This window comes from Drosophila virilis, chromosome 3, assembly GCF_030788295.1.
Source record: "Drosophila virilis strain 15010-1051.87 chromosome 3, Dvir_AGI_RSII-ME, whole genome shotgun sequence".
In the NCBI taxonomy this organism is placed as follows: domain Eukaryota; kingdom Metazoa; phylum Arthropoda; class Insecta; order Diptera; family Drosophilidae; genus Drosophila; species Drosophila virilis.
The window spans coordinates 11,039,333-11,053,066 of record NC_091545.1 but is presented as its reverse complement, the minus strand read 5'-3'; the positions used below and the strand labels follow the sequence as shown (position 1 = coordinate 11,053,066).

Genomic DNA, 13,734 nt, shown 5'->3' with positions numbered 1-13,734 from the left:
CAAAGATCCAAAACCTCATGAAAATCGGATGAGATTCGACTGATTTATGGGATTTTGACCTGTATGGAATATTTAAGACCAGAAATAATGTTGCCAGATTTAGATGGCAAATTGATCTGGAGGCCAAAAAGTGTGTTTCAAGCTTTTGTTAAGCTGCTGCAATCAGACAAGCTCTTCTGATAAATAAATAATTAAGCCCATTTGGTTAATTAAATCAACTTGCCTCTGTACCGCTCTACGCTGCACTACTTAGATTGATCAGCAAAACATAAACAAGATTAGGCATACTTTGTGCATACTCCAAAAAGAGAAAGAGTCGCTTGACCCATTTATAGACAGCACGGGCACGATTAACAGCCTCAAGGGCCATTATGTCCATGTACATGTCCAAGTTGTTGTCATTGTTATTGTTCTCCATCTTCTTGTTGTTCTTGTTCTTGTTGTTGTTGTTGTTGTCGCTGTCAATTGTGGGATGGGCGGGATGGGTCTACTACTTATTCTGAGATTCATCTCAAATCTGGCCATTAATTCACGCTCATTGTGCGCCTACTTCGACAGTTTCACGGCGTTTGTTTTGTTTGCTTTTATTTTGCATTGTCAGGCAAAGTGTTGCTTGGCCCGACTCAAATGTGGGCTGGACCCTTGTCGATGCTATCGGCTTGCCACCGCCCCCCATCCGCCTGCCTCCAGCCACCAGCCGCTGGCCCTAAGACAAAGCTTGTGGCACACAGTTGTTGCCTCAACGAGATGCGCACGAGGCTCCTCGAGCATTTGCACCCAGCTTGACTTTTTTAATATGCCAGATATTCGCGCCTGTTATCATTCGATGCGGGTCTGCCCCCCAACCGCCAGCTGCTTTCTAGCTCTCCAGTTTTTGTTGCCGTTGCTGTTGTTGTTATTCATGTCGTCATTTCCTATTGTCGCTGTTGCTGTAATTGTTGTTGCCATTCTGGTTTTAGACCCGTCGCGCCCTACATGCGCGCCCAGCAACTTGTTTTCATTTTACGCTTCCCTGACGCTTTTCACTACCAGCTCTCTGGATGTGGCCTGCTCCGCTACAGTTGCAGCTCCTGCTCCTGCTCCCAGCCTCTGCTCCTGTCGTTGTCATTTTGTACAATTTTGCGCTCTGATTTTTAAACATAATCCAAAGCCGCCGCTGCTGCTGCTGATGCTGCTGCTGCTGCCTGGCTGTGAATTGTGGGCCGCCAAGTCACGCGATATCACGAAATCCGCTTTAGCGGAAATCTAATTGCGCATCGTGGCGTCTATGGTCCGCCCGCCTCTCTCACGCCCTGACACGCCCGCGCCTGGTGCTTCTCTCCGCGGACTATGACCGTAGGCAGATTTTAACATAATGCTTTTTTAAATGCAAAGTTACAAATGCGCCTCCACTTTTCCTGTGTATTAGCACATTTTATGGCACCAGTCGCCAGAGTCCCACCAGGCGACATTAGCATAAAGCGAGAGCACACAAAAGCGAAAAATGAAATAGAAATACATAATAAAAGAATAATATATACATACATACATACGCAACCGCACACAAGAAATATATTTGATATTTAAATATATATATAAAATTGCGGCCTTGTTGACATTTGACTTTGGTCCGTGCGGCTTGCCGCTTGGGGTGCAGCTTCTTTTAATTAATGAAAATATTTTGGCACACATACACAGAGAGAGTTGCGTTTTGGCCAGCGCATGCCACTGATTGTGGCACACACACACACACCCACACACCCACACCTGTGTACACACTAATAATCCACATGAGGAATTTGCATTAGCACAAAAAAAAAACGTTTACTTTAAAACCATAAAACCAAAATGAAAACTAAATTTTAATTAACTGCTGCAATGCGCGCATATGTTATGGCACATTTTTCGACGGCGCCTAATTGAAATTGTTGACCTGCCCTGTGGGCGTGGCATGCGGCCCGCAATGTTTGCCCGACAAATAGACAGCAAATTGAGGCATAGTCAAACGAATTGCTGTCCCCGCCGATAGAGTTAAACGGCATTATTTTATAAAAACGGAAACGAAAAAAGAAAAATAACACACACTTTGCCTAACATTTTCATTCGTTTGCGTTTCCCCCTCCCAGTCCCTTTTTTTCTCTTTTGCCGCCTTGACTTTTTCTTTCAATACGCAACACACGCGGCGTATGCGCAATATCGCAAATTGGGCATTTGATTTGGCTGCCTGGCGCCGATTGCCTTTGACAGCGCCAGCCGCAGAGCCCGCAAATAGTTTTGCAGCAGCGGCAAATGCCAAGCTTGAAGCCAGATATTGCTTTGCCACCATTTGGTGCCGCTCTGCAACGCGTTGGGGCAACGAACTAGGAAAAAAAAAAATATATAGAAAAAAGCAAGGCGTGAAAAAAATGAAAAAGGTTCGACACGGCGTTTGCGTGACATTTTTTTCTTTCCCTTCAACGCCATTTCCATTTACGTTGTTTAAATTTACCAAGGCGCGCTTTTTGTTGTTGCCGACTGTGTTTTTGTTGCTGTTGTTGTTGTTGTTGTAGGGCACTGCCAAAAGGCAAACGGCAGTCGGCTGATATGCGGGTCGTGTGATGTCCCACCATATGCAACGCCTAGGGGCCTAGGCTGTCTACACTGTGAGAAACTTATGAGTTTCCTTGGCTGGCATTATTTTTACTTATATAAACTATGTATAAGTTAGAAGAACCAATCCGCGATGACAAAGCCACCTTGGAAGAACTTCAATCTGAAGTTCATTGATAAATTCCATCAAGAAAAGCAACCTCCAGGCAAGGTTCGAGCCATGAACCAGGAAACCTTACAGCTCGTAGGCAAATCAAAGGATTCAAATGCTTTTTCAGCACTGATTTCTCACAGTGTTTTCTGGGCTAACGGTAACTATAGCGGCAACGATAAGCAAAGGGCGACCAACAAGCGACTTGTTTATTTTTTACGCCCGTTTTTTGTCACACTTTCGTCTCGCTGTGCTCGTGTATGTGTGTGTGTGTGGGTGGGTGTGAATGTGTGTGTGAGAGTGTGTGTTGGTGTGCAGGTCTATTAAAGAAACATCTGGCAGCAGCAGTTTTCTAACCCTTGCCACAAGCAACACCTCACTCATGACACCAACAACTGCGCGAATCATATTTAATTTTCGCTTAAAGACAAATGCAAACAAATTTCTCTTGTTATTTGTGGGCGTGGCCAGCCGCATTGACACAGCATCAAAAATTAGCGTGCCCAAGCCTTAATTGTGTCAAAGCATAGAGAACAAAAACGAACCAGGAGGAGCATAGCCCGTTTGGCCTATTATTACTGTGGCCCATTTTCCGTTTTCATTCTGGAGTTGGCCACTTGAACCCGACGGGGCTTTGTTCAAACAAACCGTAAGTCACAGCCGCAAAAGCAGCCGGAAGCGGCTCCACTAAGCTTGCCGGGATTGAAGGGGGCGGTTGAGTAGAAGGGTATTGGGTTGCGGTTGTAGCTGTCCAGACTACTTGAAAATTCGGTTAACTGAAGCTGGAAAGTGCGGCTTTTGTTGAGGCCAGAACGCCTTTTGTTCGCCTCGTGTGCATTGAATGCGTTTAAACATTTTGGACAGTTTTTTTTTTTTTTTGGTAACCTTCACTTTAAATTAACATAATTTGTGTTTCACTTGACTTTTGCGCAACCCGAAAAAATTGAACCCGAACCTCTTTCGATTTTAATGAAATGTAACGCGCTTTTGTTTGCTGATTATTATAAGTTTTTATTTTTATTTGCATTTTTTGTTTGTCGCTTGCCCTTTTTATTGGCACAAATTCAATGAGCTGTCCACAGTGTGAACCTGGGTACGCGCATTAAGCCAAATGGCCGCAATTCAAAGTAATTGAGGGGGGAAGGGAAACACCAGAGGACAGATGACACTTGAAAACTTCAAATCCCACGACGGAGCTTTGTCTGTATGTGTGAGTGTGTGAGTGTGTTTGTGTGAGTGTGTGTGTGGGTAGAGTTTTAGGGATTTATTCATTTGAACAACTTGCACAACTCAAAATCATAAATCTTTTTAATTTCATTGATCAACTTTGGCTGTGTGTGTGTGTGTTTTCTTTTTTGGGGGGCCAGAAAGTTTTTTGGCGCAAAGTTTTCACACTTGACTCCCGCAGGACAAATTCCGCTTGACATTTAAATCGATGGCAGATAAATATTAGACGCAAAGTCCAATTCATTGCTGCAAAATTATGTTGCTAAGCTTAGCGAATACCTCAGCTGCCGCCGCGCAGCCCCGCAGCTCGCCCCTTTTTTTTAATGAATAAGCATTTTCCTTAAAGCCCGCTCGACCACCCTCCGGAACTAATCGCCACATAAACAACCCACAGATAAAGTAAAAAAAAAAAAGTGCTTGTTTAATGGACATTTCATGTTTTTCAGCAAGCAACGACAAGCGAAACATGCGAAAGGTTCAAATTCATAAATACACGTCCTTGGACAAAGCCAACAAATAGTGTGGGTTCACCAATTTTTTACGGTCTGTTGCTCTCGGCCGGAGATTTCGGTGCGAAGAGCGCAACACGGTTGATGTAATTGACATGAGGTCATGTCACAGTTTGACTTTTCTAAAATAGGCTGCGAAAACTTTACTCTTCCAAATCCAGAAAATGTTTCGCAAGGTTCTCTAACCAGGATCTGCAGCAGGTGCTCAAATGGACGTGCTACCTCTAGGTTTACTCTTTTTTCTTTGGTTCGTTATGCCATATTCCCTTCTTGAACCAACTTCGTCTAGGTTTATTCTTCAGTTAACCTTCCCCTATTCCCTTCTTGTATCAGTTACTAAGACTTTTCCAGCTTTAAAGTACTTTATCTCAATACATTGAAAGTTTTCTCCCCTTTTTAAGACCTTCGTTAAGATTGTCACATGGAATTATGTAAATTGAATTTAAAAAGTGTGTTTTCTTATATCTTTGGCTGCTTTTAAATCTTATCCCAATTCATATTTGCATTTGTAGTTTTATTTTCCTTTACAAGTTTTTCCTAATGTATTTTCCTTGTTTATATCCCTATCTCCACTAACTATAATTAATTTTCTCTTCTCGCTTTCTTCCGTTTTCATACACCTAGTCGTATTTATCACATTTGGTATGCTATATGTGCAATTAACATGCCATTCGACTGCATTAGCATGCATTATATTTTCATCCGTTGGCATTTCCACAATTTAATTCCACTTCGCGCTTTTAAAATATGCAATTTTCACACAAAAGGATATTTTTTTTTAGCCGTTAAGCAGAATGCAGTCGCTGATAGCCCATGGTGGAAATTAATTACGCTGCAAGTTGATTTTTTGCCCAGTCGGAATGGACCAAGAACTAGAGGCTGGCTGGCTGTTGACCATTGCCAATGTGGCCGCAGCTGACCCAGTTGTTTAATTGAATCGAAGCCGTAAACACTCAAAGCGAGACCGAGACCCAGTGGAAGAATGAAAAATTGCAGTGCCAGGACGACGACGATGAGAATGGGAATGAGAATGAGGCTGGCGACTAGCTAAATAACTTTAATTAGAGGCGCGCGTGCGGTGGGCATCAATCATTTGAGCAACGGAAACGGAAACCGCGTGGCGGCCATTTTGCCAAAGTGTTTTGACAGACGCCCATTGGCCGACGCCTGCCTCCGTACTCTTTGGCAGCACTGAAAGTTTCATCAGCCTGACACAAACAAGCGCCCGAACATGTGAGGGGCGAGAGCAAAGGAATCTCCGCTTGGCAAGCAAAAGTTGTTGACATCCTCTGAGCCAACACGTACTAAGCACTCGAAATAAGAAGAAGAAGAAGAAGACGAAGAAGAAGCAGCAGCAGCAGCAGTGGCAGCACTGGCAAGCAAATGTTTGCTTAAAAATGATGCGATGACTGCCGCTGCTGTTGCTGCTGCTGCTGCTGGTCCTGACAGACGCAGCAACTCCTGTTGACAGTGACAAAGACCATAATGACGATGATAAGGATGATAATGATTTAGTTGTGGAATAGTGCTAGACGGTGTCAGCATTTGGCATTATATGGGTTGACAAATGTCATTACACCCGCTGTTGGAGTTTGCTTTGAAGTGAAGCGGCTTTCGACTTACCTTCAGTTAGACGACAGAGAGTTGTTTGCCCCAGCGGGGGGTGGGGGTGGGCTGGTGGGTGGCCAGTCGGTTATTGTTATGCCTCAAGACACGCGAGTCGTTGCCCTCCTCAGTCATTGACAAATGTGGCAGAAGTTTTTAGTTATATTTCTTTTTTGTTTGCTACTTTTTGCTGCACTTTGCTTTATGGTTTTGTCTCGCTCGCGAATTGGCCTAGTTTGTCTTTCAAACACACACACACACACACACGCAGACTCACACGTTTAGCTGTATGTGTGCGTATATCTGTAGGCTATTTGGGCGCACTTGTCTGACGCTTTTGTCTGGGCAGCGTCTTCTGCCAGCTCGCTCTGGCCTCTCTTTCACACTTACAGACTCACACGCACACACAAACACACACACATAGGCAGCTGCACTTGAGAGCTTTTAACAAGTATTAGTGCTGTTAGTTAGTGGATGCGGCGAAATTAGGCAGACAGTGGAGGGGTCCGGCTCACTTACACACGAACTTTTGACCCCGTTCGGGCAACAACAATAACAGCTGCTTTCGAGTCCTTTTTGTCTCACAACATCTCGCACATAAACATTTCACACAGCATTGCGCTCTGCCACATTTGCCGCAAAGTGGGCGCCGCTATTCGCTGTTGTGTGCGTGTGTTATAAATTCAACATTTCTTTTTTTGGCGCCTGCATTTGGTTTATTGATCCAAATTATATTTTACTTTAAATACACTTTAGTTCAACTTTAAAGGCGATTCGCAGTGTTCGCTTTCACTTTTCACATTTTACGCGCGACACGCACACAATCAACACTTGTTTATGTGCGCAGAAGTTTGCAGCACTGGCTAACACCACGTACTTTGTTTAGCCGTAGTGTTGACAAATTATAACTTGTTTTAATACTCGTGCAAAATGAATTGCTTTAAATACATTTTTGCAACGCACGTTTTGCTTGTCGTTGGAAATTGTTACAGCTGCTCAAGTTTAACCGTTACCCGTGACCGTGACGTTACCGCTCAGCCAGCGCCTCACGAACTAACGTCGTTTACGTAGAGCTCAGCGAGCCGAAGCCAAAGCCAAAGCGGCGGCAGCAGCAGCATCACTTTGACGTTTGACAACACACAGCTGTGATTGCGTGGGCACAGCTCTCGCACTCGCAAGGACTTTCTCTCAGTTGTTTTGCTTTGGCGCCAAAAGAGTGCACGTGCCAAGCCCCAAACAGCTGTTGCGGCGGCTCAACTTTGCGCAGGCGCTGCTGCCTCTCTTACTTAAATGTACCACAATAGGGGGATATTTGTAAGCTTTTCGCATTGTATGGCACTGGAAGGCAACAACTGGGAACAGTTGCAGCCATAAAATTAAGTTGCCCCACAAATAAACTGCGTAAAAGTTTGAAAAGATAATTGAAGCGCAGCCAAAAAGTTTTGGCGCGAAAGTCAACAGCACTTGGAAACGTTTCCGCTTCGCTGCACCAGCAGCAAACTTTGAAAGGAACCCAAAACAAATATAGGGGAATACCACCTAAATAAATGTAGCAAGAAAAGTTTTGTGCACCTTTTTGTCATTTCCTTTTAATTTAATTGCGTTTTATGCCTTTATTACATAAATACAAAACCTAATGCACTAAAATGCAACTATGAAATGCACAACACCGCCGCATGCATTTTCCTTATTGTGTTTTCCTGTCCTCCTCTTCTTATGGTTTTTCCCGTTTAACAGCAATGACCATCGTGACCGCTGTGATTGTGTGCGCCGCCCCGGTGTGTGTGTTTGTTCTCAGTGGAGGAGTGCTCGTCGCCGCCCTCCTTGATCTTCGGCTTGTCGTCATCGGCGAATTCACACAGATCGCGGCGCATGGCGTAGGCATCCTCGCCATCCGCATAGTACTTCGGCTCCACCTCGATGATCTTGAACTTGAGCGAGTTTGTGTACAGATTGAGCGCGGCGCGATTGCTTTTGCGTACGTGCAACGAGACGTATTGGGCATTGAAACACTCGACCATGGCCTGCGAGGCCTGATTCATCAGCTTCTGGGCCAGGCCGAGACGACGATAGGAACGCTTCACCGCCAGCGAGGTAATGTGTCCGTGTTTGCTCTCCTCCCCAGGTTCGGGCTCCTCCATTTTCGCCAGCACATAGCCCACGATGCCGCCCTTGTCATCCTCCGCCACGTAGCTCAGCTGGGGCCAGGTCAGGCCGTGATAGAAATAGTATTTCATCTGATAGTTCTCCGGCAGGCAAAGCAGATTGCAGTGCTGCATGGTCATGAGGTCTTCGGGCTTGGCGCAGCGTATGTTCATCTTGGCGGTTCTTCGACTTATATAGGTTGTTTGGGTATGTATGTATGTGTTAGTGTGTGTGTGTGTGTGTGGGTGTGTGTAATTTATTTAATCACGTCGCGCTTTGCGTGCTCGTGCGTTTTGATTTTGCTCCCCACCGACAAGCTGCTGCTCCTCCGGCTCCTCTTGTCCCAACAGTTCGCGCACCAGACGAAATTTTGATAGAAAGGCCTTCCAAATCAAAAACCAGCCTGCAAATAGTTGAATATATTATGTCTAGTGTCGGTTCCGTTGAATGCTCCAATTCCAATTCGCTGCGAACTGCCTTACCCAACAAAATAATGGCAGCTACAATGCTAACGGAGGCTAATATTGTGAAAATGAATGCCAGACCCGTTTGCAAGGACATTCTAAATATCACAAATAATCACAGTCCACTATATGCAAATGGTTTGCGCACATTTAGTCCCCAGCAAATATATATATATATATAAACTAAACTTGTTCACGTTTCCGCCTCGTTTTGACAAAAAAAAAACTTGCTTCCAAATACAAAACAGCTGTCACGCAGCTGTCAGTGTAACATTTACAACACTGCACGCAGGGGTGCATCTGTCGGCCCACACTAAGCATTAAAATTACCACAAATATACAAAAGTATGCATAACTGATGAACATTTGCATATTATGCAGCTCATTTCAGTTATCTTTCATCAATCAATCGAAACTTATAATATAATATCAACCCCCCGACTATTTTCCTGAGTACCAAGCTGTCTGTGCGCCCAGCCACATGGAGTCTCAGGCTGTATTCGGTTTACTATTTTATATGGAAAACACTTGCTAGTGCTCCTTACAATGCATACCCACTAGCAAATACAACTAAAATATTTATATGTTAATTTATAAACATATCCACCTTGATTCCTTAGTGATTTATTTGTTTTTCGCGGAGCACGCACACTTTTCCTTCACTAACTACACACCGGCACTGACAAGTGTTGGGAAGCACCGAATCTGCAGTCGGCTCAAACAGCTGTGCATCCCCAAACAAGTTGGCAGCTCGTATTTTAAATTATAACAAAAAACTCACAAATAAACAATAAAATGCAAGAATTTAGTGCAAAACGGGATGCACTTTTTGCTTGCCTCGACGACGCCAGCAAAGAGTTGAAGGGCACACCCCTGGACCAAAGCAGGGCGAAGCCATACACAGTAAGCGCCCTGGAGAGGGCCAACAACACCAAAAATAGGAACCAGGTGATGAATTATCGCCAGGGACGCAGCATTGAGGTGGGCAATGACGTCGAGGACGAGAAGCTGCGCCGCCTGCGAGGCAAGGAGAGCATCTTTAAGAAGCCAGAGCTGCCCATTGGACGTTGCCTAAAGCCGCGAAAGACGCCCGACTACCAGATCAACCCGCACAAGTGGAAGAAATATTCACTCTCCGATGTGGACATATCCGATCAGACCAACGCGGCAGCGGCCTTATCTTTTCTCAGGGAAATGGACTCGCAGCGCGATGTAGACTCAGATGACACCGAGGATATGAATGACGCTGGAACGGGCTCAGCCCACAAAATTGAGTTCAAAAAGACAAGCAAATTAAATCGCAATCTCAAGCTACTTAAGAGCAATGAGGTGGAGGACGTTGAAGTGGACAAGCCACAGCTGCGCGGCTCCAAGCTGGTGATGCCCGAGTATGTGATTGGCCAAAAGGCAGCCAGGAAAGCCAAAAAACAGCAAAGCAGCAGTCAAACTCGCGCAGCGGGCAAATTACAGCTGTCGCATTTGGAGGAGGTCGATGAATGCGACGAGTAGGCGGTCTAGCTCAGGCCAGATAAGACGCCCTAGTTTTAAGTCAACATTTATAATATATGGACTTATGTTATACAAAATATAGTTTGTATTTATAAAAATAATACATACGAGTATTTCGTACTGGCAGATATGGAGGGGACAGCACACGAACATACAATTGAATACAACTAGAAATGTCAACATAGACATCAACATATTAAAATAGGGACGACACGTATAAATGCAAATCAGTCGATTGGGAATGCTCTCATTTGTGCTCGTCAGTCTAGGCTAGTCGGAGACAAAGAATCCTGGATTGAAGTATAGCTTCTTATTGAAGCCCAGACCTTCGAAAACGCCGGTCTGCAAATGGCCATACTTGGTGCGCATATTGCCCACTATTGAGTGCGTCTTCTTTAGTATATCCTCCAGCGGTCTGTCGTGTGCATGCTCGGCCATTGTGTCGCAGAACTTCTGAATGTACCAGCTGCCTTCTTCGGTATCCCGATGCGTCTCGAAGCCGGGCGTGCTTGCATAGCAAATCAAAATATCCGACAGTGTTGGCACGTTGTCAAAGGGAACGCCATCGGTTTGTATGCGCATTCTCATTACTTTTGGCAAAATCTGGCCATGATCGGGATTATCGCCACGGCAAAATGGAAATATTAGCACCTTGGGCTTGTGGACCAAATTGGGGCACAGATCCGACCGGAAACTATTGATGATTGCCTTCACATCGGCCAGGGAGCCATCGCTAAATTGCACACGGTCCACTTCCCCGGCGCGCTCGCCGTGCGTCATAAGCACCATGACAAAGGATTCCGTATCGCGCACAAACTGGGAACTGGTGAGTGCTGAGAGCGTATTGAAGAACTGCCTTTGATCCAAGTTCTTATACGAGAATATCTTGAAGCCAATCTGACGAAAGATATCAATGAGCGAGTCGCCGTCCCCTTCTGCGCCCTTGCGCTTTAAGCCGGGATTCGAGAAATCGATTATGTTAACTATAAGAAGTACGCCACGATTGTGCTGAGATTTCATTGGATATGTGCCAGTTATGTCATCGGTATGAATGCGTGTTGACTTGACCACAATGCGCTGTTTTCCCTGCACGGGCTCCTCAAACGGCACCAGCGGACCATCTGCATCATTGTGGATTGCCGATACCTGAAAAAGAAATATTTCAGTTTCAATTGAAAAGGGTTCTAGAGAAGCTTACGCACGTTGCTGACACTGGGCATTTCGACGGGTGGGTCACTGAGACAAGTATCTACAATGTCTGCGGACTTGTTGCTATGCATACGACTCAGGGAGAGGAAAGGGATTTCGCTGCCCTGCGGGTCCATTTCCTCGAGTATACGCAGGGCCTCGCTGTAACCCAGACTTCGTAGGATAGCCATTAGCTCCGCATAGGCAGTGGGTCCACGTTTTGTGATCTTGACGAAGTACTTTCTAAGCAGCTCCACCTGCACTTGCTCCTCGGTCATGCTGTGCCCCTTCTCGTTCAAATCCTCAATGTTCCGACGCATCACCGGCGAGATTAAGCCCCTGCGCACTGTTTCCGCCACCAAATCCTTGTAGCTAGTGTATTTGATCAGCTTGTCCATGTTTCTCATAATGTGCTGGCGATGTTTCTGCTTCATGCCAACCTCTCGATCTCGCTCTCGCTCTCGTTCTTCCTCCATGCTGTGCAACGATCTCTTCCTTTTATGGCAGCTGGAGGTCGGGGACGATGATGAAAAAAACCTCTATTTCTATTTTGATTCGTTTGTTCGTTGAACGCAATGCGGATGCTGCGCAACAGGCAGTGATAGTGCCAATGGCAGTGGAAATGGCAATGGAAGTCGCAATGAGTCACTTTTAAGTCACTTTGAGTCACTGGATTGACGTTGTTTTCCTTTGTGTGCGCTTTGATCACGTTAAAGCGACGCAATTTCAGTTGTGATCCTTATTTTTTCAAAAGCAAATTATTAAATTTGTATTGCACTTTGTGGTATATTAATAAAATTAGCTAAATATTATTGCTTTTTTGATAACATTTCTTTTGAAACAAAAGGAGTTAATTATCTGCTGGCAGTGGCAGAGGGCAGTGCCGTCGCGCGTCCGTTCACTCTCGCTCGTATTCTAACACTGTTCGATGTGTGCCAATAACACTAGGCAACAAAATAGGCGAATATACATAAATGGCATGATACACTGAAAGAATGAGCAAGCGTACATTTTTGTTGATTAACAATGCACGCTTCATCTATTCAGCAAGACCATTTGTAGAATTTAATTTAAAAATAAATTAAAATAGCTTTCTATTAAAAAACGGTAAAATCAACCAATCTATACAACTGTTGGACTTTGAGCCGATGTTGGTTTTCCCCTGAATCTCGAAAAGATAAGAAATATATTGGAGAAAAGGGGATTATATAGTCTTTTAATATAGCCGGCCAATATCTATTAATCATAACAACAAGAAGTTAAACTCATTCATTGTCGCATAGTGAAATTGTGAAATTACTACCAGGGCTGCAACGGCAACTTCAACGAGTGGACAGCTCTCAGGCGCAACAGCTGTTCGTCAACAAATAAGCAAACGTTTTACAAGTATTAAAATGGACCCAAATAAACCCATTAAAACTGATGAGGATGATTCAAGCAAAAACAAACCAGATTGCATTGTAACAAAGCATGCCAAGCGCGCTGTGCTGGAGTACTTGAAACAACATGGCTGTACGCGTGCCAATCTGGAGACAAGCGCATGGGCACGACGAAATAATCAGGAGAATGTCATTGGTAAGCGTTCAAAGTGTGCTTCTGTAAAGTCAAATAGCCTAATTATTATGCGCAGATTACATATGTCGAGCCTATAAGGATGCCGAGACACGTGTCAATCAGGAATGTGATTCAGTCAGCCTCAGCCACATCAATCAATGGTTGCAGCTCCTGAAATCGGCGGAGCTGTCAACGCTGTGCGAATACGAAGCAGCAGCCGTGGTGAACGCCTTGGTGCTTAATGAGGCGCAACCAGAGCCGGCACAGCTGGGTGGCGTCAATATGGGGCAAGTTGCACTTTAACAACAGTAAACATTAATGTTTATGTATACGTTTTAGGGAGGTTTACGGCTTTGTGGAGAACGCACTAACTGGGCATCCCCAAAAGAAATTAAGTGCGGCCAGCGAAGCGTTTCTTTCCCGTGAAATTGAGGTATATCAAATGAAAGTAATCCTCTTGGATTTATACTAACAATATTTAGCTTACAGCTGCTCATAGATGAGGCCAACAATGATCACTCGGATAATGTGGCGCGGCGCATGGGACAGAGTTTATTTGATCGACAAGAGTACAACTATGAAGCGGAGCCACACAAATGCAGTTTAGATCCATTATTTTTAGATGAATAGATTTAGGGCTTATAGAAATAAACTTATTGAACGAACTCATTTCCACACATATTTATTAAACATTTAAATTCAATTGTTTATCGAGTTAAATTGTACGCGTACATTGTCACAATCCTTTAACTGTTAAAGTTGCTCAATCTCAATCCTACTTAGGTGTATAGACTGCCTGCATCATGTATATATC

The 13,734-nt window shown here is 44.5% G+C and overlaps 6 protein-coding genes across 9 annotated transcripts in view; 2 read left to right on the top strand and 4 right to left on the bottom strand.

Moving 5' to 3' along the window:
* dpr6 (defective proboscis extension response 6) overlaps window positions 1-7,117 on the bottom strand; it is a 92,188-nt gene extending 85,071 nt beyond the window's left edge. For 3 of the 4 annotated variants that reach the window (XR_004303770.2, XM_015175764.3, XM_032435184.2), the window contains exon 1: window positions 6,079-7,117. The gene's annotated coding sequence lies outside the window, so the exon portion shown is untranslated. The remainder of the gene's footprint in view (window positions 1-6,078) is intronic. The other variant, XM_002047088.4, reaches the window with a different exon arrangement.
* A 516-nt stretch (window positions 7,118-7,633) lies between these two features.
* On the bottom strand, window positions 7,634-8,378 carry vnc (GNAT family N-acetyltransferase vnc). Its single transcript, XM_002047087.4, has one exon. The coding sequence runs from the start codon at window positions 8,376-8,378 to the stop codon at window positions 7,791-7,793; it is 588 nt and encodes a 195-aa protein (XP_002047123.1). The 3' UTR covers window positions 7,634-7,790.
* Window positions 8,379-8,395: 17 nt separating this feature from the next.
* Window positions 8,396-8,885, bottom strand: LOC6622279 (small integral membrane protein 13). Its single transcript, XM_002047086.4, has 2 exons — window positions 8,688-8,885; window positions 8,396-8,608 (listed from the first exon to the last, which is right to left on the bottom strand). Exons 1-2 carry the CDS (start codon window positions 8,764-8,766, stop codon window positions 8,466-8,468), a joined length of 222 nt encoding a protein of 73 aa, XP_002047122.1. The 5' UTR covers window positions 8,767-8,885; the 3' UTR covers window positions 8,396-8,465.
* A 579-nt stretch (window positions 8,886-9,464) lies between these two features.
* On the top strand, window positions 9,465-10,279 carry LOC6623318 (uncharacterized). The gene has a single exon (XM_002047085.4). The coding sequence runs from the start codon at window positions 9,465-9,467 to the stop codon at window positions 10,176-10,178; it is 714 nt and encodes a 237-aa protein (XP_002047121.1). The 3' UTR covers window positions 10,179-10,279.
* Dronc (Death regulator Nedd2-like caspase) lies at window positions 10,241-11,842 on the bottom strand. Its single transcript, XM_002047084.4, has 2 exons — window positions 11,381-11,842; window positions 10,241-11,324 (listed from the first exon to the last, which is right to left on the bottom strand). The coding sequence occupies exons 1-2, from the start codon at window positions 11,840-11,842 to the stop codon at window positions 10,449-10,451; spliced, it is 1,338 nt and encodes a 445-aa protein (XP_002047120.1). The 3' UTR covers window positions 10,241-10,448.
* An 850-nt stretch (window positions 11,843-12,692) lies between these two features.
* Window positions 12,693-13,555, top strand: LOC6622072 (uncharacterized). The gene is made up of 4 exons (XM_002047083.4): window positions 12,693-12,941; window positions 12,997-13,207; window positions 13,260-13,353; window positions 13,410-13,555. The coding sequence occupies exons 1-4, from the start codon at window positions 12,761-12,763 to the stop codon at window positions 13,548-13,550; spliced, it is 627 nt and encodes a 208-aa protein (XP_002047119.2). The 5' UTR covers window positions 12,693-12,760; the 3' UTR covers window positions 13,551-13,555.
* The last annotated feature ends 179 nt before the right edge of the window (window positions 13,556-13,734 follow it).

What these genes read in the sequence shown, in the direction of transcription:
- LOC6623318 (XM_002047085.4), top strand. Translation starts at nt 9,465, where the DNA reads ATGCAAGAATTTAGTGCAAAACGGGATGCACTTTTTGCTTGCCTCGAC.
- LOC6622072 (XM_002047083.4), top strand. Translation starts at nt 12,761, where the DNA reads ATGGACCCAAATAAACCCATTAAAACTGATGAGGATGATTCAAGCAAA. An exon ending in TAATCAGGAGAATGTCATTG is followed by an intron (nt 12,942 to 12,996) that starts GTAAGCGTTCAA and finishes TATTATGCGCAG; the next exon opens with ATTACATATGTCGAGCCTAT. An exon ending in CTGGGTGGCGTCAATATGGG is followed by an intron (nt 13,208 to 13,259) that starts GCAAGTTGCACT and finishes TATACGTTTTAG; the next exon opens with GGAGGTTTACGGCTTTGTGG.
- Dronc (XM_002047084.4), bottom strand. Translation starts at nt 11,842, where the DNA reads ATGGAGGAAGAACGAGAGCGAGAGCGAGATCGAGAGGTTGGCATGAAG. An exon ending in AAATGCCCAGTGTCAGCAAC is followed by an intron (nt 11,325 to 11,380) that starts GTGCGTAAGCTT and finishes TTTCTTTTTCAG; the next exon opens with GTATCGGCAATCCACAATGA.
- LOC6622279 (XM_002047086.4), bottom strand. Translation starts at nt 8,766, where the DNA reads ATGTCCTTGCAAACGGGTCTGGCATTCATTTTCACAATATTAGCCTCC. An exon ending in AGCTGCCATTATTTTGTTGG is followed by an intron (nt 8,609 to 8,687) that starts GTAAGGCAGTTC and finishes AACTATTTGCAG; the next exon opens with GCTGGTTTTTGATTTGGAAG.
- vnc (XM_002047087.4), bottom strand. Translation starts at nt 8,378, where the DNA reads ATGAACATACGCTGCGCCAAGCCCGAAGACCTCATGACCATGCAGCAC.